This window comes from Dama dama, chromosome 7 (genome assembly GCF_033118175.1).
Source record: "Dama dama isolate Ldn47 chromosome 7, ASM3311817v1, whole genome shotgun sequence".
Lineage (NCBI taxonomy): Eukaryota > Metazoa > Chordata > Mammalia > Artiodactyla > Cervidae > Dama > Dama dama.
This window is the reverse complement of record NC_083687.1, coordinates 33779868-33806154: the sequence shown is the minus strand read 5'-3', so window position 1 is coordinate 33806154 and position 26287 is coordinate 33779868. Positions and strand designations below refer to the sequence as shown.

General features: G+C 40.9%; 1 protein-coding gene across 3 annotated transcripts in view; it reads left to right on the top strand.

The window, feature by feature from the left end:
* The window catches only part of SCGN (secretagogin, EF-hand calcium binding protein), a 53667-nt gene extending 27711 nt beyond the window's left edge, over positions 1-25956 (top strand). For 2 of the 3 annotated variants that reach the window (XM_061146181.1, XM_061146180.1), the window contains exons 5-11: positions 985-1041; positions 1468-1545; positions 14109-14164; positions 18174-18219; positions 18467-18526; positions 19625-19693; positions 25411-25956. In XM_061146181.1, the coding sequence (XP_061002164.1) occupies positions 985-1041; positions 1468-1545; positions 14109-14164; positions 18174-18219; positions 18467-18526; positions 19625-19693; positions 25411-25539 (495 nt within the window). In that variant the 3' untranslated portion in view covers positions 25540-25956. Of the gene's footprint in view, positions 1-984; positions 1042-1467; positions 1546-14108; positions 14165-18173; positions 18246-18466; positions 18527-19624; positions 19694-25410 lie in introns of all 3 variants that reach the window. The other variant, XR_009693484.1, reaches the window with a different exon arrangement.
* The last annotated feature ends 331 nt before the right edge of the window (positions 25957-26287 follow it).

The following is a 26287-nucleotide window of genomic DNA, read 5'->3' as shown; positions in this document are numbered from 1 at the left end:
TTAATACGCAATAATTAGAGGTGGTCAAAATCACACCATTTACTAAAGAAAGCAGTTCAATGAGCTCTTCAGTCTTCCAGTTTAAGTAACTGTATCTTCAGCTGGATGAATGCTGTTATTGAACTAATGTAAGGGTTGGCTTGTTACTGGGAATTTTCAGAGACGTTTTACTCCCTTTACCCAGAGCCAAGACCACACAGGCAAGATTCCTTAGGGACGTTTTCTGCCATGCAATCTTTTAGGGGAAGTTCACATTTTCATTATGGTTATTGCTGTTTGGGGTTTTAGTTTTATTTAGGTGTTTCAGTTTGACTTCCCACCTTGGGTGGTCCCCGGGATTTGTCTGCTGTCTGCCTTGAAAAGAATCTGTCTGCCAATGCAGGAGATACTGGTTTGATCCCTGGGTTGGGAAAATCCCCTGAAGGAGGAAATAACAACCCACTCCGTTATTCTTGCTGGGATAATCCCATGGACAGAGGAGCCTGGGGGGCTGTACAAACACTACCTTGTGTGAAGTATCCTGATAAAGCTACAGGCTACCTCATCAGAGATCAGTAGATGTACCCAGGACAGACTTTAGTTTCTGTCATCTCAGTTTCTTGCCAGCTGAGCTATATATTTAAAGAGTTGTTTTTAGAGGGCTCTGCATCTTTAGGAATTTGGTACAAAGATTTCTTACTCTGCCAGATTTTCTCCCACTGAAGGCCATTCCTTCATATCTTTCCACTTCAAACTTCCCAAGAGCTCCCTTTCAGTGAGTGTGCTGTGGTCCTCCCCAAGTGGCTCTAAGTGAATGCAGGGAGTCATTTCCAGTGAGTTCTGTCCCAAAAGAGCTGTCACCAAAGAAAGCCTAAACTTCTCCACATAGTTTTATTTGCACCCAGTTAAGTACTGTTATCAGATGCTGAACCCTAGTAGACATCAGCATAACTTGAACCCAAATTATTTGAGGATAAGTGGATTATTGGCTTTTGTGTATTTCAGATTTGGCGCAAATACGATGCTGACTGCAGTGGCTTTATATCAGCTGCTGAACTTTGTGTAAGTGTTGCTGGGAGCTGTCCTCGGGCGGACGGCGGGTTAGCTCATTCCTGGGAGTTTGATGTGTGTGTATCATGAGCTTGATTTCTGTGTTTCCAAGAAACATGGATATGAATTTGCTAATTTTAAAAAACTGATTCGTGTTTAGAAGGTTTAAAACTGTAGGTGACACTGATTGCTCTCTCTGGGAAAGACATAATTGAGAATTTATGACACCTTTTTATGCTTCGAACTGTTCCCTGGGTTCTGTTTAAACAGTGCTCCCTTCAAACTGTGACAGCCCTGCATTTTGGACTTCTTGCTTGATAAAAAGCATCACATTCCTTCCCTAAAACAAGCAGATGACAATCCTTCAAAAACAGCTTCTTGAGATTTCTAGGTTTATTTGTCACTAGATAAAATGCGGCTTTTCTCTTGATCTCACAGAACTTCCTCCGAGACCTCTTTCTCCACCACAAAAAGGCCATTTCAGAGGCTAAGCTGGAAGAATATACTGGCACCATGGTGAGTAACTGAGCAATGCGATCTCTATGAAGACAGCTTCCCCACCATCTCCCCAGGGCCCAGAAACAGCATTTGGCACAGAATTAAGGGCTCTGTGTTTGCAGACTAGACAAATGCATGAAAAGACCTTCAACTCTGGGAAACAGTGACTGAATCTGAGCTACTTTAGTCTCTCTCTTGGGATGAGAATGCATGCATTTGGAAGAGAGCTGCTCACCTATCCTTAGGGAGACCTGGAAAGTCCAGTTAACATCAGGTTACTAAGCACCAGTCAGTAATCTCAAGTTACTGAGGTTAATCCAAGTCACAAAGAAACAAGGAAACGTGAACCTAGACAACCAGGACCAAACACATGGGAACCCCCCCACTCACTCCACCCCTCCTCCCCCCATGGATGATTCTACTCATTTAGTACATTCATTTAGGGCAATGGAGAGTCAGAAAGCTGGGAAATACATATTCCACCTTTGCCAACTATAGGTATGACCTTGAGAAATGGTCTATTGTTGTTTACTTCAGCTGAAAAATGGGGATTAATAATACCTAATTGCTGCAAGGGCAAATGAGTGGATGCATATGAAGTGCTTTGCAGAGCATCCAGGAAATAACCAACATTCAATACATGTTAGCTCTTCCTGTAGCGGTTGTTGTAGTCCTTGTTGTCATTATTTCCTTTTGCCACTCATGCCACTCATGAGATTATTTTAGCATCAAAGCTCCCTTGAAAATGGTGAAGTAGGAGAAGTTGCCTTTGGTGAACTCATTCTCACATTCTCATTCAGCTCCTAGCTTGAAGCTTTTCTCCCAGAGCTACTCTATAATAATCTGTACTGAATCTAATCTGGCTTCTCAACCTTTTGTCTCCCCTAAGTCCCTTCCCATCCCCAAATTTGTGTTTCATTCCAATCAAACTCTGCAGGTTTCTTAATTAATAAGCAAGAAAACTACTGGTAAAGGTTTAATTGCTTGTACAATTGCTACACTTACTATAGACAGGGTTCTTAAACAGACTCATCTTACTGAACCTTCCTGTGAATCATCAGGGCTGCATATCACGGAGAAAAGTAATGGATCCCTGTTAAAATGTGTACTACAAGGTTGACCTATTTAGGCTTTTAATTGATGCTTCCAAATACTGTATTATTTCTAACAACTCTTCTATAGCCTTGGCATTGTTCATGCTATTCTGTGTATCTGATGGTTGAGGCTTAGAAAGGGTAAGTGACTAAGCTACCACCAAGTTGATTTCCTAAACTCCTTCTAAAAATCCGATTAACTGGGAAATGATAAACTGTCTAGCCTAAGGCACCAGTTAAACTGGAAGTTGGGCTGCCTGGCTTTCAGCCCTGGATCTTCTGGCTCTCCCTCTGTATTCCGACTACCCTGAATGCTGTCCTCAGCCAAAGGCACAGGCCCTGGGAAGGAAGAATGTGGTCTTGACCACGACAACTTAGAAATGGCCTGGATGGGAGCTAAGCCGATCCTCAGGACAGACTCACACCCCAGACCAGGAAATAATTTGGCTTCCAATTATGTTGACCTGTTTTAATAACACGCATAGTACTGTTTGAAATCCTTTGACAGGCTTAGCACTAAAGAGTGAGTGGGAAATCCCTGAGAAGCAGGAAGCAATTTCCCACCTACCGGTGCATCTCTGGTTTCCTTTTGTCCTAGGTTCCTGTGAAACTCTCTAATAGCATGAATACTCCGAAAAAGGAAATTAAGACTGAAACTGCCTGGGAGAGAGAAAAATAAGGAGATTACTCTTCCAGTTGGGCATTTTTTTCAACACTGATTTAACATTATGTTAGCTCTGGCTGTGTTACCTTGATTTTATTAACTTATAAAGCAGACCTTAGGCAGTGAAATGCTTGCACTAAGAATCCCCAGGAGATTTCTAGTATTTCTTTGAATACCTTTGACTCTGAGGAGCTTCGTCCCACCTCCAACTAGAATGCTAAGCCACTACTTTCTGACTTTTAAACATAGCTCAGCTATTTTTTCCTTACTTTTCTCCACCTGGTTCTTGCTCATCCTTCAAGATTTAGTTAGAAATCATCTTGCTCTCTTCCATCATCTTCTTCTATAGAGGCTCCAAGTGCCTCTCCTCTGTGCTCCTATAGTATCTTGTGTATTTCAATGTCTTAACATCATAGTCATCTGTTTAATTCACTTTGCAAATATTCATTGAATACCTGCTACGCCTCCGGCACTATTCTAGTCAGCAAGGATTCAGCAGTGAGCAAAACAGAGACTGACACTAATGATAAACATAATAAATAATAAATTACATTGCATGATAGAAGGTAATGAGTGTCATGGAAAAAATTAAACAGTAGACCAGATAGTGCCAGCAGGGCAGCTAGGATGGGAGATTGGGGACAAGGTGTGATTTTCAATAGGGTGGTCAGGGTGGCCTTTCAAGATGATGCAGCTTGAGAAAGGACCAAAGGCGCAGCAAGCAGGGCCCCTGGGTCAGGGGTGTGCCTAGGATTTCCAGGAACAGGAGACCACCAGTGTGGCTGGAACAGAGTAAGTAAGGATGACACAGAGGCCAGACCAAGTCAGGCTTTGGGGGCCATTGTGAGAACGTGGGCGTTTAGTTGGAGGGAGATGGAGGGTTTGAAGGAGAGGATGCCATGAGCTGGCTTTTGTGTTGAAAAGCACCTGAAACAGGCAAGGAGGTAATCAGGAGGATCTGTTAAGAGGCCACTCCTTCATCCAGGTGAAAGGATGGCAGCTTGGATCAGGGCTGGGAAGCAGAAGAGATGAGAACCAGATCTGTTTGAAGATGGAATCAGTAGGATTTCCTGATGAAACAGCTAAGAGTCAAGGGCGACGCTGACACTGTTTACAGATCTTGCACTCCACTAGCTGTGATTCATCTGGGGCAAGGTGGCATCTTATCTGCATGTTCTTAGCCCTCACATGGAGCCTGGGACACAGTGGGCTCCCTAATGAATTCTGTTATTACCTAACAAACAGCTAGGAATAAACCCTGACAATATCAGTAAACTTTGCCCTTGGGATCCTCCTGCTTCTCTTACGTGTGTTCCTCATGACCCTCCAGCCCCAGCGTGATTCCTGCTCCCTCTTGGGGTGTCTTCCATACTACATACTGCTCATGGCAGCATTTTGCACCGACCTGACGTTCCTCCAGCAGTGTTTCATGTTCTGAAATTCTCCTTGTTCTCTTTTTTAAAACCAGACCTTCCAGAGCAGAACCAGAAAGGGTGCCTGGGAGTGCTGGGCTCCATCCTTAGGTGTCTCACTGGGATCCTTCATCACAGAGTCATCCAGAGGGACCCCAACCAGAGAGTGGGTAGGAGCCACGCTGAGCCCAGTGCGTGGAGACAGACAGGGAGATGGGAGCCCCACGCTGAAGATGGCAAGTAGGAGCTATAGGAGTAAGGGCTAGAGCTGGAGGCAGCTGAGGAGACCGAGCAGAGCTAATCCAGAAAAGACAATCGGAGCAGGACAAGCCTAGGATTTGTCCTCATGGACTCGGGAGTCACGTCACTGTGTCCCTTTTCTTGAGTTTGAAGTGGTTTTTCGGGTCTGAGGGGTAGGGTCTCACAGTGACTGAGAACACCCGCTCCCTCACCAAAACCCCCACTCTCTCAATGCTTTTCTCTCCAGTTAGAATGTGATCCGGTAAACTAGTTCACACAAAGATGTGAGTTCATTCCTTCAACGACTATTTAGGGACAACCTACCAAGAAAGATACAGTCTCTGACCTTATAGTTTTCAGTTGGGAGAAAATTTGATTAAAAAAGCAAAGGGAAAAGGAGCAAAAATTCACTCTGGTCCCTCCCTTCCATCCCTGCTGTGCATGTCACTGTGATACTGTATCTACCGGTAAGTAGCAGCCGAGTTCAATTTTCCCTTCAGTCCATAAATACGTCGACGTCACCTTAAAATGCAATTAAACTATTTTTTAAAAAGTATTCCTGATTAAAAGAAAACAAAAACAAGACGCATTACAATGAAGCAGCAATTCTAGAACTTTAGCAAAGGCAGGATGAGAAAAGTTAGGTGGTCAAAAGGGAAAGGCCGGGGGAGGGATAAATTAGGAATTTGGGATTAACAGATACACACCACTATATATAAAATAGATGAACAACAAGGACCTACTCTATAGCATATGAAACTATTTAATATCTTGTCACAACCTATAATGGGAAAGAATCTGAAAAAGAATATATATACACATACATATGTATAGCTGAATCACTTAGCTGTATACCTGAAACATTGTAAATCGACTATTCTTCAATTTTTTAAAAAGAAAAGGTAGGTGAACAGAATGAAAGTTAAATTTTTAAAAGACGTTTTCTTATCATGCAGTACTTTATTTTCATTGAAACACTGCCAGTGTTTTCTGGTACTAAATATCTTAATCATAATAATTGAGACTTCCTTTTGTGCTAGGCCCTGTGCAAAGCACTTTTCAAACATCTCATTTGATTCTTACATGAACTTTATGAAACAAGTATTTAAGTAAATAACCTATTTTATAAATGAAAAAACTGAGGATTACAGGTCAGAGATAATAAGGATGGAGCAGAAATTCCCAGACCCCAATCTATCTTCAGACTGTATTCAAACTGAAACATTTATGACTGAAAGTCTAAGTGCTGAATTATAAAACTGAAAATTTTCAGAAGAGGGAGGGTTAAGCTCTATGAGAAATCAAGAAGAGGTACAAATCCCTACGAATAAAGTGAATAGCAAGGTGAGGAAAAGGCCATGTTAGGAGATTAGGATTCTCTTAATATTTTTATAGATAAGATAATACAGGAGCTCTGACAGCCAAAACAGAATTTATGACCCAGAAAAATTGATTTTTCTCCTCATGAAGGACCTAAACAATCCTGCGAACTGACATCTTATTAAACACCAAAGAGGAAATAAAGCAGTGAAAGACAATGGGGAACAAGAATGGGTTCTACAAAACTGTTCTGGAGAAGAGAGGAACACTGACTGATTAAACTGGGGAAGGGAGGGAGGGAAGAAGAGTGAACTGTGGCTGCAGAAAGCCCCAGGGGTCCCCCTCAGCCAAACACCCCATCACAAGGGGTAGGAGCAGGCAGGGAGGAGACATGTAGGCTGTTTACAAAGCCGATACTTGGCTGCAAAGAGATTCTGCCCATCACGCATCAGCCCTGCAACCCTAGTTGCCCAAAGCTCTTTTCTTCACAGTCTTGTGGTTTACATTTAAGAAACCTCAGGCTGGCAGCCCTTACAATGGAACGCCCTGACCTGAGGAAAATCAATGAAATGAAGAAAGAAATGGCAATGTACACTTTTGATGACTTTGAGCTTTGATCCAGAAGTGGAGAGTCCTGAGAGGCAGCTGAGGGGAATCCGAACGGTCTTAACCAACTTTTGAGTGTCTAGGTTGAAAGATGTCCATGGACCAAGACTGTCCTGTTACTCATGTTATGTGTCTGTTTCTAAACAGCTAAAACCCCGAGCTGCTTCTGCTCAAGCATGCTGCAATTAAGCATTTATTTTTATTCCAAACTGTCCCATGAGGATAGGACCATGATCAATCAAACTCCAGATGATCCCTCATTGGTCCTTTATGCACTGGTGAGATAGATATGTGCTCAAGAATCTAGTGCGAGTTTCCACCCAAGGATCTGAGTTTGCCCTGAAAATTAGACCAGTTTAATGAGATTCAGGCCCATCTATTTCATTTTTCTTTCTTAAATTGCAGAGGCAATTTATACTTTTCCAATGAATAGATATGGGAACTGGGCTACAGTTTTTTCTTTTTTTTTTTTTTAAGGCCTTTTACATTTCCCTAAAGACTTTTGGGTACACGGACTTTTAGAAACTCAACCCTTAAAAAAAAGACTTCTAGGATCTGAGCTTTAACTAAGTGATACAGCAAGTGTGAAATCACTTTACTGCTGCTTTAATGGCTTTTTACTGAGCAATGGACACAGTCAGAGCAACATTGCATTAAAGATGTGGTTCCAAGGTTTAGCATTAAATGCTTTGTTTGGATATAACCTACTAAATGAATTCAAATTGACCCAAATAAGGATTGGCGTATTTGAAAACTGTTTGAAACCCGAACAATGAACAAGTCAAGGCAGAATATCCAATCAGAAGAGAAAAGTTAAGGTCTGCAAACTTGTCTCACCTAAACTCCTAATTAATGTTCTGTACAAGGAAGGAAACTATTAACAAATTCCAATTATTACACCTAATTAAGAGGGGCTGCCAACACCTGGCAGAGAGGAAGATTAGCTGCCTGAATAGAATATTATTAGGTAATACTGAGCTTTTTAAAATGTAAGCTCATACATGTGGAACATACTAAACTCATATATCTAATTAGAGCATGGAATGTGAACTATTGCAAAAACAATGAAATCTGAGAATGTGTCACACAAAGAGAATATCCCCATCCTCTACCCTGTCCAAGCTCTCATCCTTCATGCCTGGATTAAAGCATCTAACTTCCAGTTGCTTCCTTCCCTAGGTCTCTGATCCAAGCCAACCTAAGACATAAAACTGGGCTTTTTTTTTTTGAATTTTTATTGGAAGACAGTTGATTTCCCTGTTGGTTTAGACAGTAAAGAATCTGCCTGCAATGCAGAAGACTGGGGTTTTATCCTTGGGTTGTGAAGATCCCCTGGAGAAGGGAATGGCTACCCACTCCAGTATTCCTACCTGGAGCATGACATGCACAGAGGAGCCTAGTAGGCTACAGTCCATGGGACTGCAAAGAGTTGGACACAACTGAGTGACTAACACTTTTGTTTTCACAATATTTTGTTAGTTTCAGATGTACAGCAAAGTGAATGAGTTATACACTCTTTTTTTAAATTCTTTTCCCATATAGGCCATTAGAATACTGAGCAGAGATCCCTGTGCTATACAGTAGGTCCTCATTCATTATCTATTTTACATACAGTTCAGTTGCTTTGTGACCCCATGGACAGCAGCACACCAGGCCTCCCTGTCCATCACCAACTCCGAGAGTTTACTCAAACTTATGTCAATTGGGTCGGTGATGCCATCCAACCATTTCATCCTCTGTCATTCCCCTTCTTCTTCTGCCTTCAATATTGCCCAGCATCAGGATCTTTTCAAAGAATCAGCTCTTCACATCAGGCGGCCAAAGTACTGAAGTTTCAGCTTCAACATCAGTCCTTCCAATGAACACTCAGGACTGATCTCCTTTAGGATAAACTGGTTGGATCTCCTTGAAGTCCAAGGGGCTCTCAAGAGTCTTCTCCAACACCACAGTTTAAAAGCATCAATTCTTCGGCGCTCAGCTTTCTTTATAGTCCAACTCTCACATCCATACATGACTACTGGGAAAACCATAGCCTTGACTAGATGGACCTTTGTTAGCAATGTAATGTCTCTGCTTTTTAACATGCTGTCCAGGCTGATCATAATTTTCCTGCCAAGGAGTAAGCGTCTTTTAATTTCATGGCTGCAGTCACCATCTGCCATGACTTTGGAGCCCACAAAAATAAAGTCTGTCACTGTTCCCACTGTTTCTCCATTTATTTGCCATGAAGTGATGGGACCGGATGCCATGATCTTTGTTTTCTGAATATTGAACTTTAAGCCAACTTTTTCACTCTCCTCTTTCACTTTCATCAAGAGGCTCTTTAGTTCCTCTTCACTTTCTGCCATAAGGGTGGTATCATCTGCATATCTGAGGTTATTGATATTTATCCCGGCAATCTTGATTCCAGCTTGTGCTTCATCCAGTCCAGCATTTCTCAAGATGTACTCTGCATATAAGTTAAATAAACAGGGTGACAATATACAGCCTTGACGTACTCTTTGCCTATTTGGAACCAGTCTGTGGTTCCACGTCCAGTTCTAGCTGCTGCTTCTTGACCTGCATGCAAATTTCTCAAGAGGCAGGTAAGTTGGTCTGGTATTCCCATCTCTTTCAGAATTTTCCACAGATCCACACAGTCAAAGGCTTTGGCATAGTCAATAAAGCAGAATTAGATGTTTTTCTGGAACTCTCTTGCTTTTTCGATGATGCAGCGGATATTGGCAATTTGATCTCTGATTCCTCTGCCTTTTCTAAAACCAGCTTGAACATCTGGAAGTTCACGTATTGTTGAACCCTGGCTTGGAGAATTTTGAAATGGAGATATCAAAATTACTAGCGTGTGAGATGAGTGTAATTGTGCAATAGTGTGAGCATTCTTTGGCATTGCCTTTCTTTGGGATTGGAATGAAAACTGACCTTTTCCAGTCCTGTGGCCACTGCTGAGTTTTCCAAATTTGCTGGCACTTTCACAGCATCACCTTTTAGGATTTGAAATAGCTCAACTGGAATTCTATCACCTCCACTAGCTTTGTTCGCAGTGATGCCTCCTAAGGCCTACTTGACTTCACGTTCCAGGATGTCTAGTTCTAGGTGAGTGATCACACCATCGTGATCATCTGGATCATGAAAATCCCTTTTACAGTTTCTCTGTGTATTCTTGCCACCTCTTCTTAACATCTTCTGCTTCTGCTAGGTCCATACCATTTCTGTCCTTTATTGAGCCCATCTTTGCATGAAATGCTCCCTTGGTATCTCTAATTTTCTTGAAGAGATCTCTTTCCCCTTCTATTGTTTTCCTCTATTTCTTTGCACTGATCACTGAGGAAGGCTTTCTTATCTCTCCTTGCTATTCTTTGGAGCTCTCAACTTATATACAGTACTGTGTCTATTTCAACTCCAATCCTCATTTATCTCTCCCCTGCCAGGCTCTCTTGATATCTCTTCTCCTCCGTGTCCACCATTATGCTACTGATGACCTCACCCAGTCTCATGGTTTTAAATACCAGCTAATGGTGACCTCCTCCAGTTTATAGCTCTGACCGAGAGTACTTCTCTGAGCTGCTTGCACATAGTTGAATGTATGTCTCCACTTGGATGCCCAATATGCCTCTGAAACCTAGCATATCCAGAGTTGACTTTCTGACCTTCCCCCACAGACCTGCTTCATTGGGATCTTCCTCAACCCAGTGAATGTGAACTTCACCTTTCAAGCTGCCCCTCCTTCGGGACTTATCTGAAGTCCCATCTCCTTTCTCAGTATTCTTCAGCATTCTAACATGTTGTTCTGTTTCTTTGTCTCAGTGGTCAAGGAGATAATGCTGAACCTTATTTCAGATATTCATTTTTGCTGCTCCAATTACACTGTAAGCTCTGAAAAGCCTGTACCACCTTCAAGATTTTTGAGAGTCTCTCCCAGTGCCTTGCATGTTGTTAGACACATGGTAACTGTTCAACATTTGTTGTTGTTTAGTCGCTCATATCCGACTCTCTTGTGACCCCATCGACTATTGCCTGCTAGGCTCCTCTGTCCATGGGATTTCCCAGGCAAGAATACTGGAGTGGGTTGCCATTTCCTTCTCCAGGGGATCTTTCTGACCCAGGGATGGAAACTGCGTCTTCTGCATTGACGGTGGATTCTTTAGTGCTGAACCACTAGGGACGCCCAATTATTCAACATATAATTCTTGACTTAGTAACCTGGGAGGGGGCTCTAAATCCTTTTTCAGAGTATACATGGCAACAATATACAGACTTTTTAAAAATGAGAATCTCTTTTTAAGTAAACAAAGAAACAAAAACACCTGTTAAGGGGTGATTTCCAAAAATATTGCTTAAAAAGCAAGTTACAAATAATACATAGAATGTGGTCTTATTTGTTCAAAAAAAAAAAATGGAGAGAGACATATTAAAATGTTTAAAAATTTTCTGGAAGGATAAGTCTGTGAATGGTAATTATCTCTACAATAAGGACGGGAAGGACTTTTACTTTGTACTCTTTGCTATGAACTATCTGCATATTTTTGACCTTGCACTCTATCTCAAATTATCAATTAACAATTGTTAAAAAAAAAAAAAAATCTATGGACTGTAATCATACCTTGGATCTACTGTTTCTGGTAAGAAGTTATGATGAACCCAGTAATGGTTTTAAAAGAATTTGTATTTTACAATCACTATGGCATCTACTGGGGCTTCCCAGGTGGCTCAGTGGTAAAGAATCCACCTGCCAAGCAGGAGACATGAGTTTGATCCTTGGGTTGGGAAGATCCCCTGGAGAAGAAAATGGCAAACTACTTCAGTATTCTTGGCTGGGAAATCCCATGGACAGAGGAGCCTGGGTGGGTTACAGTACATGGCATCACAAAGACTCAGACACACCTTAACGACTAAACCACCACCAGATGGCTCTATATGGATCTTAAAATTTAAGATAAAGCTATTATTAAATCTTAGGAGAATGCTGGGTATAACTACAGACTCTGAGGGGTCTCTTGCCTAAGAAGGGGACCTGCTGACCTACAGAATTTTAAGGAGTTTGTCAGTTAGTCATTGTGTTCCATTTCAAGAGACTTTCTAGAACCTTTCGTGTACTTAGTACTGAAAAATGTGGGGATGAAAATGGAATTTTTTTTTTTTTTTTTTTTTTTTTACTATTTGGCCTTGTTGGGTCTTACTTGCAGTATGAGGGATCTAGTTGCAGCATGTGGACTCTTAGTTGTGGCATGTGGGATCTAGTTCCCTGATCAGGGATTGAACCTGGGCCCCCTGCATTGGTTACATGGAATCTTAGCCATTGGGCCACCAAGGAAGTCCCCATAATGGAATCCTATCCCCACCGCCACCACCATGAACCACCAAAGCCCTCCATGAGTGACTTGTGCCATGAGCAAATGTCCACAAAGGTCAGAGGAAAACTCACATAAATTTTTTTTTTTTTTTTGATTTCTCACAGAAAGAAGGGCAATCAGAAAAAGTAAATACCACATCTCTATGGCATCTCTTAATCTATGGCACCAGATGTTTTCTTTCATAACCAAAAATAAAACATGTACCACATTTACCATGGGATGTCCAGAACCTGTAAAACTAAGAGCCTGGTTTATGGAAAGAGTTCTTGTGACAGATAAGCTTGGATTCAAATCTTGCTACTTTCTTAGACAAATTAATCTTGCTAAATTCCAGTTCCCTGCCTGTATGGCATGCAGCTATTTCTTCTAAGAATGTGGTGACGATTAAATGAAATAAAATATGAAGTGTTGGCTGCTCTACAAAAGTTCGCTATTAGAGTTTTAAAAATTAAGAAACCTTTATGTCCCCTGCCTGCCACAGAAATTGTCAAACACTCAAAATTCACCAAATGTACTTCCATGAGTTAGTACAGACCTATTTACAAACAACTTTCTCAGTTACTGAGATCATGAATTACTAGGAGCTTACTCTTCCCTTCCTCTTATAAACTGGTCATTTTTTGAGACCTTTCCATAATTGAGTTTGGGGAGGAAGAAAATCCTAATAAATTCATATAACCAGATTAGCAACTATTCTATCTTTTCAAGCTGGCTTCTGTGTTTTAATAAATTTTATAATACACATTTGTGATGTCAGGGTTTTGGGAGAATGGGATTTCAAATTCACTTCAAATAGTAAAAATAAATTTGATTTAGAGAGTGAGGAGAGATGAAGGAAGGACTCATATGTTTTTAATGTAAAAATCTGTTAGATTTATCCTCAGATTATCTCACTGCTGCTTCTTCCCTGTGCAGCCTCGTCATAAGGATATATTTAGAAATATTCCACACCACCAAAATGTTGCTAAGTCACAAAATCCACTCCTAGTACAACTTAGATATATAAAAAAAATGTGTCTCCTCTATCTTGCCTAAACCAACCTAGTCTTCCCCATTTTAATTTTTAATCCAATCTTGTTTAAAGCTTAGTCTGATCTAAAAAATTTAAACAGCCTCTTTGAGTAAGGAAAAACTCATGGCATCTTAGACTTCTCAGCCAGACCCTTCTCTAAAAATGACATCAAGGTGGGTAAGGAGAGAAAAGTGGCCCTGAGAACCTCATGGTGAAGGGGAGGAGTCCAGGGCCCTGGATACAGTGCTCTGGTTTCCAGGGTGATGCCTCCTGACCACACAGTTGCTGCTACCTTGCTGACACTCATGGTTGAAGCCATACTTTAATTCCTGCTGAATGCAGACCACTAATTCTCTGCCACACCCTCCTTGCAGCCTGCTGATTCAGTGACCCACCCCCACCCTCTGATCCACATCATCTCCTACTCAGCTGGCTCCATGGAAGGCCTACTGGTCCTTGACTCAGCATCCAAATCCTTGGGATCTCAGAGTGTCCGGGGAAAGTAAAGCCACGGCAACTCTCCACACTCAGTGTTGTCCTCCCGTAGCCAGTGCTCTTCTCCCTCCAGATTCCCTTTCCTGTAGAGTTAGCTCACACATCTGTCTACTTCACTCATCTCTGCCTCACTGTCTCCCTTCCTTCCTACAGTCCTCTGAGGCTTATAGAGGGAGACTTTCTCCTGTATCATATCCTCCTCAGCTACTTTTGCCTTCATGGAAAAAAATATTTCTTCTATCCTCTGTAGGAAGAGACCTTATGAGTCAGCCTCAGCCAATTTAAATATATAATCAGAAGAACAAATTAGCAAAGCACTTTAATGACTTTCAAAATGAATTCCCATTACACATATTCCTTACAGTCCTTTCCCCTTCTGCATTCCAGATGAAGATCTTTGACAAAAATAAAGATGGCCGGTTGGATCTTAATGACTTGGCAAGGTGAGTAGCATGGAAATGGTGTCAAAGATTCAGAAACACGTTCCTAGGAGTTTAATGACAGCACACTCTCCTTTCTGAAAGGTGAGACTTGATCTCCCAGGACCAGTGAATATCTTATGTTCCATGGCAAAGATAATTAAGGTTGCAGATAGAATTAATGTTGCTAAGTATCAGACCTTAAAATAGACTATTCTGGAATATCTGGGTGGATGCAATATGATAACAGGGGTCCTTTAAACATGGAAGGAGGAAGCAGAAGATCAGAACCACAGAGAAATTTGTTATATTGCTGCCTTTGAAGTAGAGGAAGGGGCCATAAGCCAAAGAATGCAGGCAACTTCTAGAAGCTGAAAAACGCTAGAAAAGAGATTCTCCACTAAAATCTCCATAAGGAATACAACCCTGTCAACACCGTGAAACACCAGTCAAATCCATTTCAGATTTCTGAGTTCCAGTACTATAAGATATTAATTTGTGTTGTTTTAAGCTACTAAGTTTATATAATTTGTTACAGCAGCAATAAGGAACCAATTCAATGACAAAAAAGTCCTAAAATATTTATTCATGGGAATCTTCTTTCTCTATCCCTAATTCTGAAGTGAAGCCCTATTACTCTATACACAAGCTCCTTTCCAAAGGAAAAAATGTCTAAAAACTGTCTAAGACATGATGCCAACAAATAGATGAGAACAGTATTCCTTGCCGAGTCCCAGGATGTTCTACCCTCTATTTGGCTTAATTTAATTCTCTCTACCCTGGACATCCAGAGAAGCACAATTTTCCAAACTGTTATGATATTTTTTCTACCTTTCCCTATATATACACATCCATGATTATAAATACAACATAAATGCAAGGTTTTAGTCTTTTGAAACTGACTCAATTCCACTGAAGTACAATTGAAATTATGCAGAAAAGAGAAATAGGTAACTTTTATTGAATATAACATATATACTATATAATTCACCCTTTAAAAAAGTGTACAATTCAGTATATTTTAGTATATTCCTAAGGTTGCTTAACCATCACCACTACTTAATTCCAGAACATTTTCACTAAGGCAGAAAGATACTGCATAACATTAAGAATTATTATCTCCTCCTCTCTCCCACCAGTCCCTGGCAACCACTAATGTACTTTCTGTTCCTATATATTTGTTTATTCTGGGCATTTCATATAAATGGAATTATACAATATGTGGTCTTTAGTGTCTGGCTATTTCACTTAGCATAATGTTTTCAAGGATCATCCATGCTGTAGCATGTATCGATATTTCCTTTTTATACCTGAATAATATTTCATTGTATGTATATATTGTTTTGTTTATATGTTCATTGGTTGACGACCATGCAGGTTATTTCTTCCACTATTGCGCTATTATGAATAATGAGCCTATGGACACCTTTGTACATGTTTCTGTGTGACCATAAGTATTTGATTCTCTTGGTTATATACCTGGGAGTGGAATTTGGGATTCATATAGTATTTCTGTGATTACTTTTCTGAAGAACTGCTAAACAGCTTTCCAAAGTGGATACGCCATTTTACATTCCCACCAATACTGTACTAAGGTTTGGTTCTAAGTTCTCCATATTCCAATCAGCATTTATTGTTGGCATCATCCTAGTGGGTGTGTTCCTCACTGTAATTTTGGTTTGTATTTCCCTGATGACTAATAATTTTGTACATATTTTCACGGCCATCTGTATATCTTCTTTGGAGAAATGTCCATTCAGATCCTTTGCCTACTTTAAAATTGGGTTAATTTTCCTTTTATTGGAAATTAAAATATGTAGCAATATGTGGCAAATCTTTGTAGCATATGTAGCAATATGTAGCATATGTAGCAATTCTTTACATATGCTGGATACTAGATAGTTATCAGATACATGATTAGCAAACTTTCTCCATCCATTGTACACATTTCCCTTTTTACTTTTTTGATTATATCCTTGGAAGAACAAAAGTTTTTGATTTTGATGAGGCCTAATTTATCTAATTGACACTTTTGAACTGTGGTGTTGCAGAAGACTCTTGAGAGTCCCTTGGACTGCAAGGAGTCCAACCAGTCCATCCTAAAGGAGTTCAGTCCTGGGTGTTCATTGGTAGGACTGATTTTGAAGCTGAAACTCCAATACTTTGGCCACCTGATGCAAAGAGCTGACTTATTTGAAAAGACCGTGATGTTGGGAAAGACTGAGGGCAGGAGAAGAGGACGAGAGAGGATGAGATGGTTGGATGGCATCACGGACTCAATGGACATGGGTTTGGGTGGACTCCGGGAGTTGGTGATGGACAGGGAGGCCTGGCGTGCTGCGGCACATGGGATCGCAAAGAGTCGGACACTACTAAGCGACTGAACTGAACTGAATTTATCTAATTTTGCTTAATTTTACAGAATTTTGTTTTGGTTGTATTTGGCTGCTTATGTTCTAGGTGTCATATATAGGAAACCACTGCCAAAATCTAAGCTTCTGAAGATTTATCCTTATGTTTTTTTCCTGAGTTTTATAAGTTTTTACTTTTAGGCCTTTGATACCTTTTGGGTTAATTTTTATATATGGTATGAGGTAGGAGTCTATGTGGATATCCATTGGCCACAACACCATTTCTTCAAAGACTATTCTTTCTCCATTCAATGGCCTTGGCAAAAATCAATTGACCATAAATGTATAGGTGTATTTCTAGGCTGTCTTTTCTACTCCATTGATCCACGTGTTTATCCACGACAGTGCTACATCTTATGTTGTACACTCCACCTTATCTTGATTACTGTTGCTTTGAGTAAATCTTTAATCAGGAATGATTTTCAAAGGTTTGTTCAAGATAGTTACGGCTATTCTAAATTCCCTTGCATTTCCGCATAAATTGTAAAATCAGATTATCAATTTATATAAAAAAGGCAACTGGGATATTTATAGTAATTGTGTTGGATCAACAAATAAATCTGAGGCATATTGCCATCCTAACAATATTAAGGCTAATTCCTGATCACGGATGTCCTTCAATAATATTTCAGTTCAGTTGCTCAGTCATGTCCGACTCTTTGTGAACCCGTGGACTGCAGCACGCCAGGCCTCCCTGTCCATCACTAACTCCCAGAGCTTACTCAAACTCATTTCCATTGAGTCCATGATACCATCCAACCATCTCATCCTCTCTCGTCCCCTCCTTCTCCTGCCTTCAATCTTTCCGAGCATCAGGGTCTTTTCCAATGAGTCAGTTCTTTGCATCAGGTGGTCAAAATATTGGAGTTTTGGCTTCAACATCAGTCCTTCCAATGAATATTCAGGACTGATTTCCTTTAGGATGAACTGGTTGGATCTCCTTGCAGTCCAAGGGATTCTCAAGAATCTTCTCCAACACCATAGTTCAAAAGCATCAATTCTTCAGTGCCCAGCTTTCTTTATAGTCCAGCTCACGTCCATACATTACTACTGGAAAAACCATAGCTTCGACTAGATGGACCTTTGCTGACAAAGTAATGTCTTTGCTTTTTAATATGCTGTCTAGGTTGGTCATAACTTTTCTTCCAAGGAGCAAGCGTCTTTTAATTTCATGGCTGCAATAATATTTAGGTCATCTTTGAAAACTATAGATCAATGTTGAAAAAAACCACTCTCTAAGTCTTAGGGTCTCTTATACTTTTTCCTAAGAATTTTATTATTTTTGATACTATTATAAGTGGAATGGTATTCTTGCTTTCTTTTTCGGATTGGCCATTACTAATATATAGAAAAACTGAATTTTGCACATGACCTTGTACATGCAACCTTGTTGGAATTTTTAAATGTCTATGGTGACTACTAATTCCTGTGAAAGTCTTTCCCTTCTTTAATTTTTGTACTGTATAAAGTCCTGTTTTCCACGCACATATCCTATTCTGCAGAATAACTTGGAAATTGCCTGTCCTTTCCTCACACTTGAATTATACATTTTACTTGTAATTGAGAGCTGAAAGATCATCACATGGATTACGTTTTTTGTTTTTGGGTTTTTTCCTATTTAGGATTCTGGCTCTTCAGGAAAATTTCCTTCTCCAATTTAAAATGGATGTGAGTAGTGACACTTCTCTAGACGGGTTTGTATCATTCATGTTTCTCCACAGATTTCAGAGGGAGGGAAGATGGGCATTTAATTGTCTTGCCTTCAATTTATTTAGAGGCTGACAAAGCTCAGTGCTGGGATTAAGAGATTATGGATTGTTGACTCAAAGTTTATAAAAGTTGCCTATGACCCTGGAGGAATGGTACAACGGAAGTTTCACATTACTGACTGACATATTACTTTCTCCATACACAGGCTTGCTCCACTGAAGAAAGAAAAAGGGACTTTGAGAAAATCTTTGCTCACTATGATGTTGTAAGTGTGCCTTTTTGATATACTATGCTGGCCATCTTCAGGTAGGAAGCTTGTTTAGTCCCTATGTGATGTCATCCTACTCACAGACCCTAACCTTAGGTGATGAACAGCAATCACACATGTGTATTGCTGTGTCAAGGCCCCTTAGCTTCTCTATAATAAAACTTCTGAGAACTAAGTATAAACAGACATAGGAGTATTGATGGAGAAGAGAATAAAGTTGCTTTTTTTTTTTTTTTTTTCCCTGTGCCTTCTATCCAAACTAAAAGAAAGTTTCACCTTCTTGGTCTCTATATTAGTATGCTCAAATACAAAAGCAAGTAGTCATACAAAAAACCACACCCAATCTAAAGCAATACGGGGAAAGTGAATTCATGTTTGTAAAGCTCTTAGAGGAGTTCCTGGCATATAACAATTACTGTACTAGTGTCTGGGAAAACACACTAAGGAAATGGATTTTTAAAAAAATGTTATGATAAAGGTTCAGGATTAAAAAACCTTGAAGAAAATGGATGACCTGTCATAACTGAAACTTTAGAGAAGAAACTGAAATATTTTAGTACGTATTCTATTTTTATAGGCATTCTTATAAAATGGGTATTTTATACATGAACCATATAATAATTCTAATATGCTCACTCAATCTAGTACCTCTTGAATTTAAAATGTGTTTTGATAATAATTAAATCATTGCTAAATCATTAAGCAAAATCTTAAAATGGCAATATGTCCTTCAAAGGGTCAATGAATGTGTAATTAGCACTAGTCTGAACTGAGTCCTGGTATTTGGGAAGTAAATAAAGTTGGTATAATCTTTAATGCTATTTGTCACAGTAAGGAACTCAAAACTACTGCTTCCATCAAAACTACTGCAAACCATTCCATTGATTACATGACAGAAGTTACTTAGAGTGAATTCTTTTGATTTATGTGGAGCATGCATGTTCTCTCCTACACAGACAACATGTTAGAACATGCCATTTCCAAACTTGTTTGCAGTCACAAAAGAATACTGATTTGCTCTATTGTGTAACTTATTCTTTAAGCTTTTTGACTTAAGAAAATTATATTTGGCTGATTGGATCTTTTATCTTTCAGAGTAAAACTGGAGCCCTAGAAGGCCCAGAAGTGGATGGGTTTGTCAAAGACATGATGGAGCTTGTCCAGGTGACTTCATGAGACTGTGTAGATAGATCATTCTCACCAGGAATTGGGGCTGCTGTTTTGATTCCATTGTTTATTTGGGGGGAATCAGTAGGGCCAAAGAGTAATTATGCAGAAAATCTAGGGATGCAGCCTATTTAACAAGCTTTGATCATCTGTGCCTGTGTGCTAAGTCTCTTCAGTCGTGTCTGACTCTTTACAATCCTATGGACTCTAGCCTGCTGTCCTTGGGATTCTCCAGGCAAGAATACTAGAGTGGGTTGCCATGCTCTCCTCCAGGGGATCTTCCTGATCCAGGGATCGAACCTGTGTTTCTTATCTCTCCTGCACTGGCAGGCAGATTCTTTACCACTAGCACCACCTGGGAAGCCCTTGAGCATTTGTGAAACTCAACAAATCTCTTCTCTTGAGATCAATTGTAGTTCTAATTAAGTAAAGCCCCCATAGGAACTTCTTGTTACCATCATTTGAAAGTCATCCATTTTACCAAAGGCTGTTTTTGGTAAAACAGCCATTTTACCACTTTGCGGTTTCATTTTTTGATTACAGAAAGTCTTCCTCCTATGGACTTGGTTACTAAAATAACTAAAACGTTTAATTTCATGTAATAAATTCCATACTTGGGATTTTCTTTCTTCCTTTTTTTTTTTGTAACACAAAGGGGCTGCTCCTGTTTGACCATTTCTAATTTCCCTTGATTCATTGACCTAACATTCCAGGTTCCTATGCTACATTGCTCTTTATAGCATTGGACTTTACTTCCATCGTCAGTCACATCCACAACGGGGCGTGGTTTTCTCTTTGGCTCCATTTCTTCATTCTTTCTGGAGTTATTTCTCTTCTCTTCTCCAGCAGCATATTGGGCACTGACCAACCTGTAGAGTTCATCTTTCAGTGTCCTATCTTTTTGCCCTTTCATACTGTTCATGGGGTTCTCAAGGCAGGAATACTGAAGTGGTTTGCCATTCCCTTCTCCAGTGGACCACATTTTGTCAGAAATCTCCACCATGACCCATCCATCTTGGGTGGCCCTATACAGAATGGGTCATAGTTTCATTGAGTTAGACAAGACTGTGGTTTATGTGATTAGTTTTCTGTGATTGTGGTTTTCATTCTGTCTGCCCTCTGTTAGGAGAGGCTCATGGAAGCTTCCTGATGGGATAGACAGACTGTGGGGGAAATTGGCTTTTGTTCTGATGGGCAGGGCCATGCTTAGTCAATCATTAATTCAATTTTCTGTTGATGGGGAAGGTTGTGTTCCCTCCCTGTTGTTTGATCTGAGACCAAACTATGGTGGAGGTAACGAAGATAATGGCGACCTCCTTCAAAAGGTCCCATGCACGCATTGTTGCACTCAGTGCCCCCAACCCTGCAGCAGTGTGCTCTAACACCTAGCCTAAGATGGCTATTTTATGTGGAAAGGCATTGCAGTGGTTCGGATTGATGTAATTTAGATCATATCTACATCGCAGAGCTGTTCCATGTAGGGTAAACAATGTTTGAAAAAGCAATATCCTCTGAGATCCTGATGAACAGTATTGACTAGCTGCACGATCCAGGAAAAATCCAGATATTTTCAATTCTTACATGGGTGTTTTCCTATGTGGCTGTGTAGCTACTGAATTTAGTAGTTTCATATCCTTCAGTTCAGTTACCCAGTTGTGTCCGACTCTTTGTGACCTTAGGGATAATATCCTTACGGATTGCTTTTGAGGTTTGTATAGGACACAAGGATCATCTCGACTGGCCTAGATGGCAATAAATTAGAGTGGCAACAATTATTAACTGCTTTTGGAGTCTCAAACCTTCTTAAAAATCTGATTAGAATTATGGGGTTTTGCAGTGGAAAAATGCCCAGATACCAATTTTGGCATAAATCTCCAGAAAGTTTACATACTGTAGTTAAGCAGGTATGGATGAGACATTTTTTTATTTCTGAGGTCTTACGAGGATAACACCTAACTCTTATTAATCCCACTCAACTGGCCCCTTGCCCCTTCTTTGTCCCCTTCACATGTTGCTCCTGTTGGAGATCTCACCAGTGTTTGCACAGTCAGAACAGGTGCTGGGTGCTGGTGTGGTGTTACCTTTTGCACGCTGATTGCTAAAGGAAAAATCCCATTTCACTCATTATCTATTTAACACCAGGATGATTTCTGCCATAGAAAGTGAGCAGTTATCTATGGGACATTAAAGCTGCACAGCAGAAGGCCTTGTCTAACTGGAGTTTTAATTTGCTTTTGCTAGAATAAATGGGATTGGGAACCTGTTTTCCAGAGCTGTGTGGCCTCCTCTCTGCAGTGGAGCCAGGGCTCCTAACTGCCTGTCAAGCCGAGGCTTCAGATCCTTACAGACTCTTTCAGCTGTCTCTGGGTTTAGCAATGGCTTCCAAAGGTTAATGCGAGACCATGGAAGTAAAACCTAAACCAGCAACAGAACAGAGAATATAATTTTCTAAAGAAAATTAAAGGAAAAAATTTGAGACCATCTAAAAACCTGGGCTGAAGCAGAAGTCTGTCTCACTCTTTAATGGACTCATAGTACCTCTATGGGAAATCAGAAGCACCCCATCATTTCTGTCCTTGCCACTCTATTTCTGTTGGGCTATTGGAACTTCTCCATGTTAGTACCAGACAGCTTGAGATAGCCGGTTTCTAAGGACTGGGTCAGACTGGTCCGTAATACAAAAGCAGTTTATAGGAGCTGATCTCTTGAGCTACAATGTACACAGCAGTTACTAATGTTATTCCCAGAAGCCAGGTGATTGAAGGCGCCTATCTTTATTGAACCTGTTTAGTCTTCCATGTTGCTTAAAAAAATATTCACCATACTATTTGAAAGATGTAGTCAAATATGACCATTGGGTCATTGAGACCCTGACACTGAGACCTGATTTTTCTCAGCTTCATTAGCTAGAGCCATCTCCTGTGAATTTTCTTTATTTTCATTTTATAAGAAAGGGCCACAAGGCAATGAAGCCAATATCTGTAACTTATTTTAAAAGCAATTTTCACATCATGCCATGGAGTCAGCAGGGGGCTGGCTCAGTTTCTAAACATACAGTTCTGGACAGAATCCCTGATGTTTACAATAATCCTGAAATGATAACCCACTCCCGTATTCTTGCCTGGAAAATCCCAGGGACAGAGGAGCCTGGCAGGCTACAGTTCATGGGGTCGCAAAGAGCTGGACACGACTGAGCGACTTGAGCACAAGCTTGTTTTATAGCTTTTTAATTCTTGTACAGTCATGTATGACATATAGGTTGAATTTGTGTTAAAAAGATTATCTGATTACCAGATCACCCTTTTCTTTAACCTCTGGAAAACGGTACCCAAGCCTGTTCTCCATCAATGTGTTGAGACAGCAAGTCCCTGAGGGAGCAGACACCGTAATTTCTACACAAGATTCTTCAAAAGACTGTAGCTTACTTAGCAGAGCAAGAAAATCAACACCAACACAACAGTCTACATCCTAAACTAGAAAGTGGGAAGGCAAGACATTCCAGATTCTAAGCACAAGCACCCACCAAGAAGTAGACATGTGAACAATAATGTTAGAAGCCAAATAAAAGGGATGCCAGAGGTGTCTGCCTGGAGACGATGAGGGGTCCTACCCCCAGGTCTCAACAGTTTATTCTCTTCCCTGCTAGATACACCATCTGCTTTTCTCTGTTGACAAGAAGATGGTTGGCAAAAGGGGACACATAGAGACCTTAGAAAGGAAAACAGCATGCATTTATATTGGCAACTTGTTCTTCAAACAGAGGCCCTCAGTGGTTTCAAATGATTTGTCCTCTGTGATCCCAAGCAGTTTTGAGCAGTGTCATTCGGTTCTCCTGACTCCTAGTAAGTTATCAAGCATTAAAAACACAACTCAAAAGGTCCAAAGAAACTTCCTTCGCATACCCACATTCATACCCACAAGTGCCTCCCCAACACATACTTCCACACATGCAAAAATATTTCAACTCACTTAAAGGAAATAATTCCTTTGCAGGAAGCATGTTAAGGGGAAAAAAGCGCTTAGAATAGCCTGGCTATTGCATAAATACCTTAGCAAATTAATTTTTGCTAATATGTAAATGACTACCACCTGAGTCTTTTCAAAAGAGTGCTAAAAGCATCCTGAGACAGGGTGCCATTTGCTGCAGAAAGGATTGTAGCCAAAGTAGTTTAAGGATACTGAAGACCAAACATCCCTGCCTTGTAACTGTACAGCAAACGAGCGTTTAATATGGAGCCACAGAGGGCAGCTTGCTGTTTTCAGGACCTCTTGGCCACATTCCCTGGGGCCACTTCTACACCTGCTTGGCACTGATACCCAGGGAGCTATACTCAACAAAGAGAACCCAAAGACAATGGGTTACACCTTAGCCTCTTCGTCCAATCACTCAAGAGATTCTTGGCAGGGAAGTGAAGTCCACCAAGTTTAGCTTCTGGCCCCCAATTTTCCCCTCCTGATTCTCCCAGAATCCTGCCCCACTCTTAGTTTTTTCTTCTTGCTCTCTGCCATCTGGCTCCCAGTTCCTGCTGTTCTTTCCCCTTCTCCTGTTAAAACCTTCTATCAGGGTGAATTTGCTGTCAGTCATTTACCCCGTGGGACAGTGCCAATTAGCTTGTCTTAATATGGCTGTCTAGTTGTAGAATGAAAGGTTTTGTTTCCTATTGCAGGTTTCCTAGAACTTTCTTTGGAAGTGAGGAAACCTTGGGGTGAGGTTAGGTGATGGGAAATGTTTCTGAGAATTCATGAAATCAAATCCTGCAAACCACTGCCTGCACTCTTTACTCATTTAGTCCACTAAATGAAGGGTTTGAAAATCAAAGGGTTTGGAAATCTGATTAGTTGGTTCTTCCATTCTCTTCAGAGGCTGGGTTTTAAATTTAGATTCATCACCATTCATTTGGCTTTCATTAGGCCAGCTATTCCCCACGAGAACAGTGAGAACTGGTGAAATGAGCACTTAATTGGAAACAAAAGACTTGGGATCAAAAATGCTCCTGCAACTTCTGGCATGGCAAGATATCTCAGTTCTTTCTGAGCCTCTGTGTTCTAATCTGTAAACAAGGAGTAACCACTTACCTCCCAAAGTTATTGTGAGGGTTAAATAAAATAACCTAGGAAGAATCATTGAGTTCCACCATTGTTCACTTTTGCAGGTCTTCAAGTTTAGAACATTTTCCTAGCTGACCTGCATCACAATTCCTTCTTAGCCCCTGAAATATTCCTTGGAATAAATCTGATGGGGTCTGTCTGGCTCAACAACGTAATTCTTTAGATTTTAATTCATTGCTACCCTTTTAAAAACCAGAGGGGGATGTCAGTATCTCTGCAGGGAATTAATAAATGTGCCTTCTCTCATTAGTATAGTGAGACAGAATTTTGGTGACAATCCTCTGCTCTAAGGCAAAATATCTTTATTGTGGTTGCAAAAAAGGCAGGCTTTCTGTACAAACTGCAGATAAGTGATGTAGGAACAGACATTCTCTGACCTGAAGGGACAGGATTAGAATTGAACCTGGTGGCAGAAAACTAGTCCTTGGCAATATTTGGTGGGATGAAGAGATGGAGTCCTCCCTGGAGGCCTGTCTTCAGGGAGGCGCTCCCAGAAGGCTGGGTGTCCCCTAAGTTTAGTAGGCATGGAGTGGGGGCAGGGCGGCATGAAAGGGTGGGACCACCACCGACTTGCCTACTGACATGTTATTTTTTGTTGTCCTCAGCCCAGCATCAGAGGGGTGGACCTTGATAAGTTTCGGGAGATTCTTTTGCGCCACTGCGACGTGAACAAGGATGGAAAAATTCAGAAGTCTGAGCTGGCTTTGTGTCTTGGGCTGAAAATCAACCCCTAATCCCCAAACCACTTCACCTTTTGCTCTTAGCATGTTTCTGAGCTCCTGCTGGTAAAATTCTATCTGTTCTTTGCTACTGGGGACAGTAGGCAAACTTTCTAACAAATGGTGTGGCGTTCTTAGGCAAGGAGAGGGATTGGAGGGTCTTCGTTTGAATGGCATGGTGATTCCCTGCCTTTACTGGAAGCTCCCCACGCAGGGTTTGTGTTATTTTCCCCTTGACCCTGGGCTTTTCTGTCCCCCTAAGGACTCAGCTGACCTCCAGGGTCTGCCTGGCTTGTCCGCCCCCCGTCTGAGGAGGTGGGGGCAGCTGAGTCCATCCATCTGTCTTCTTCTTGTGGGCTTTCTACTCAATAGTGTGAGGCACCTGTGGCAGTCTCGTGACTTCTACAAATAGATTTTGAATTGAAAATAAACCTGCAGCTGGAAACAAAGGTGCAGTGATAACTTATTGTGTTGTGACCATTGGAGGGTTCTACCTGACGGTTGGATGGAGGAACCAGTTCTCTAACTTGGGGTGGGGGGAGGGGAGAAGATCCTGATGGGAGCCACACTACCAATCCTTCCATTGTTCTCAGGTGCCCAAATGAGTTCCAGTCAACAGTAGGATTTGCCAATAATCACCCCCATCTCACTGCGTGGGGAAGACCTGAACACTTGTCCTGGGCTGGGTTTCGCTCTTAAATGCTTTGTGAGCTCACCTGGCCAGGCAGGTAGGAACACAAGAAATTTGGAGAAAATCTTTTCC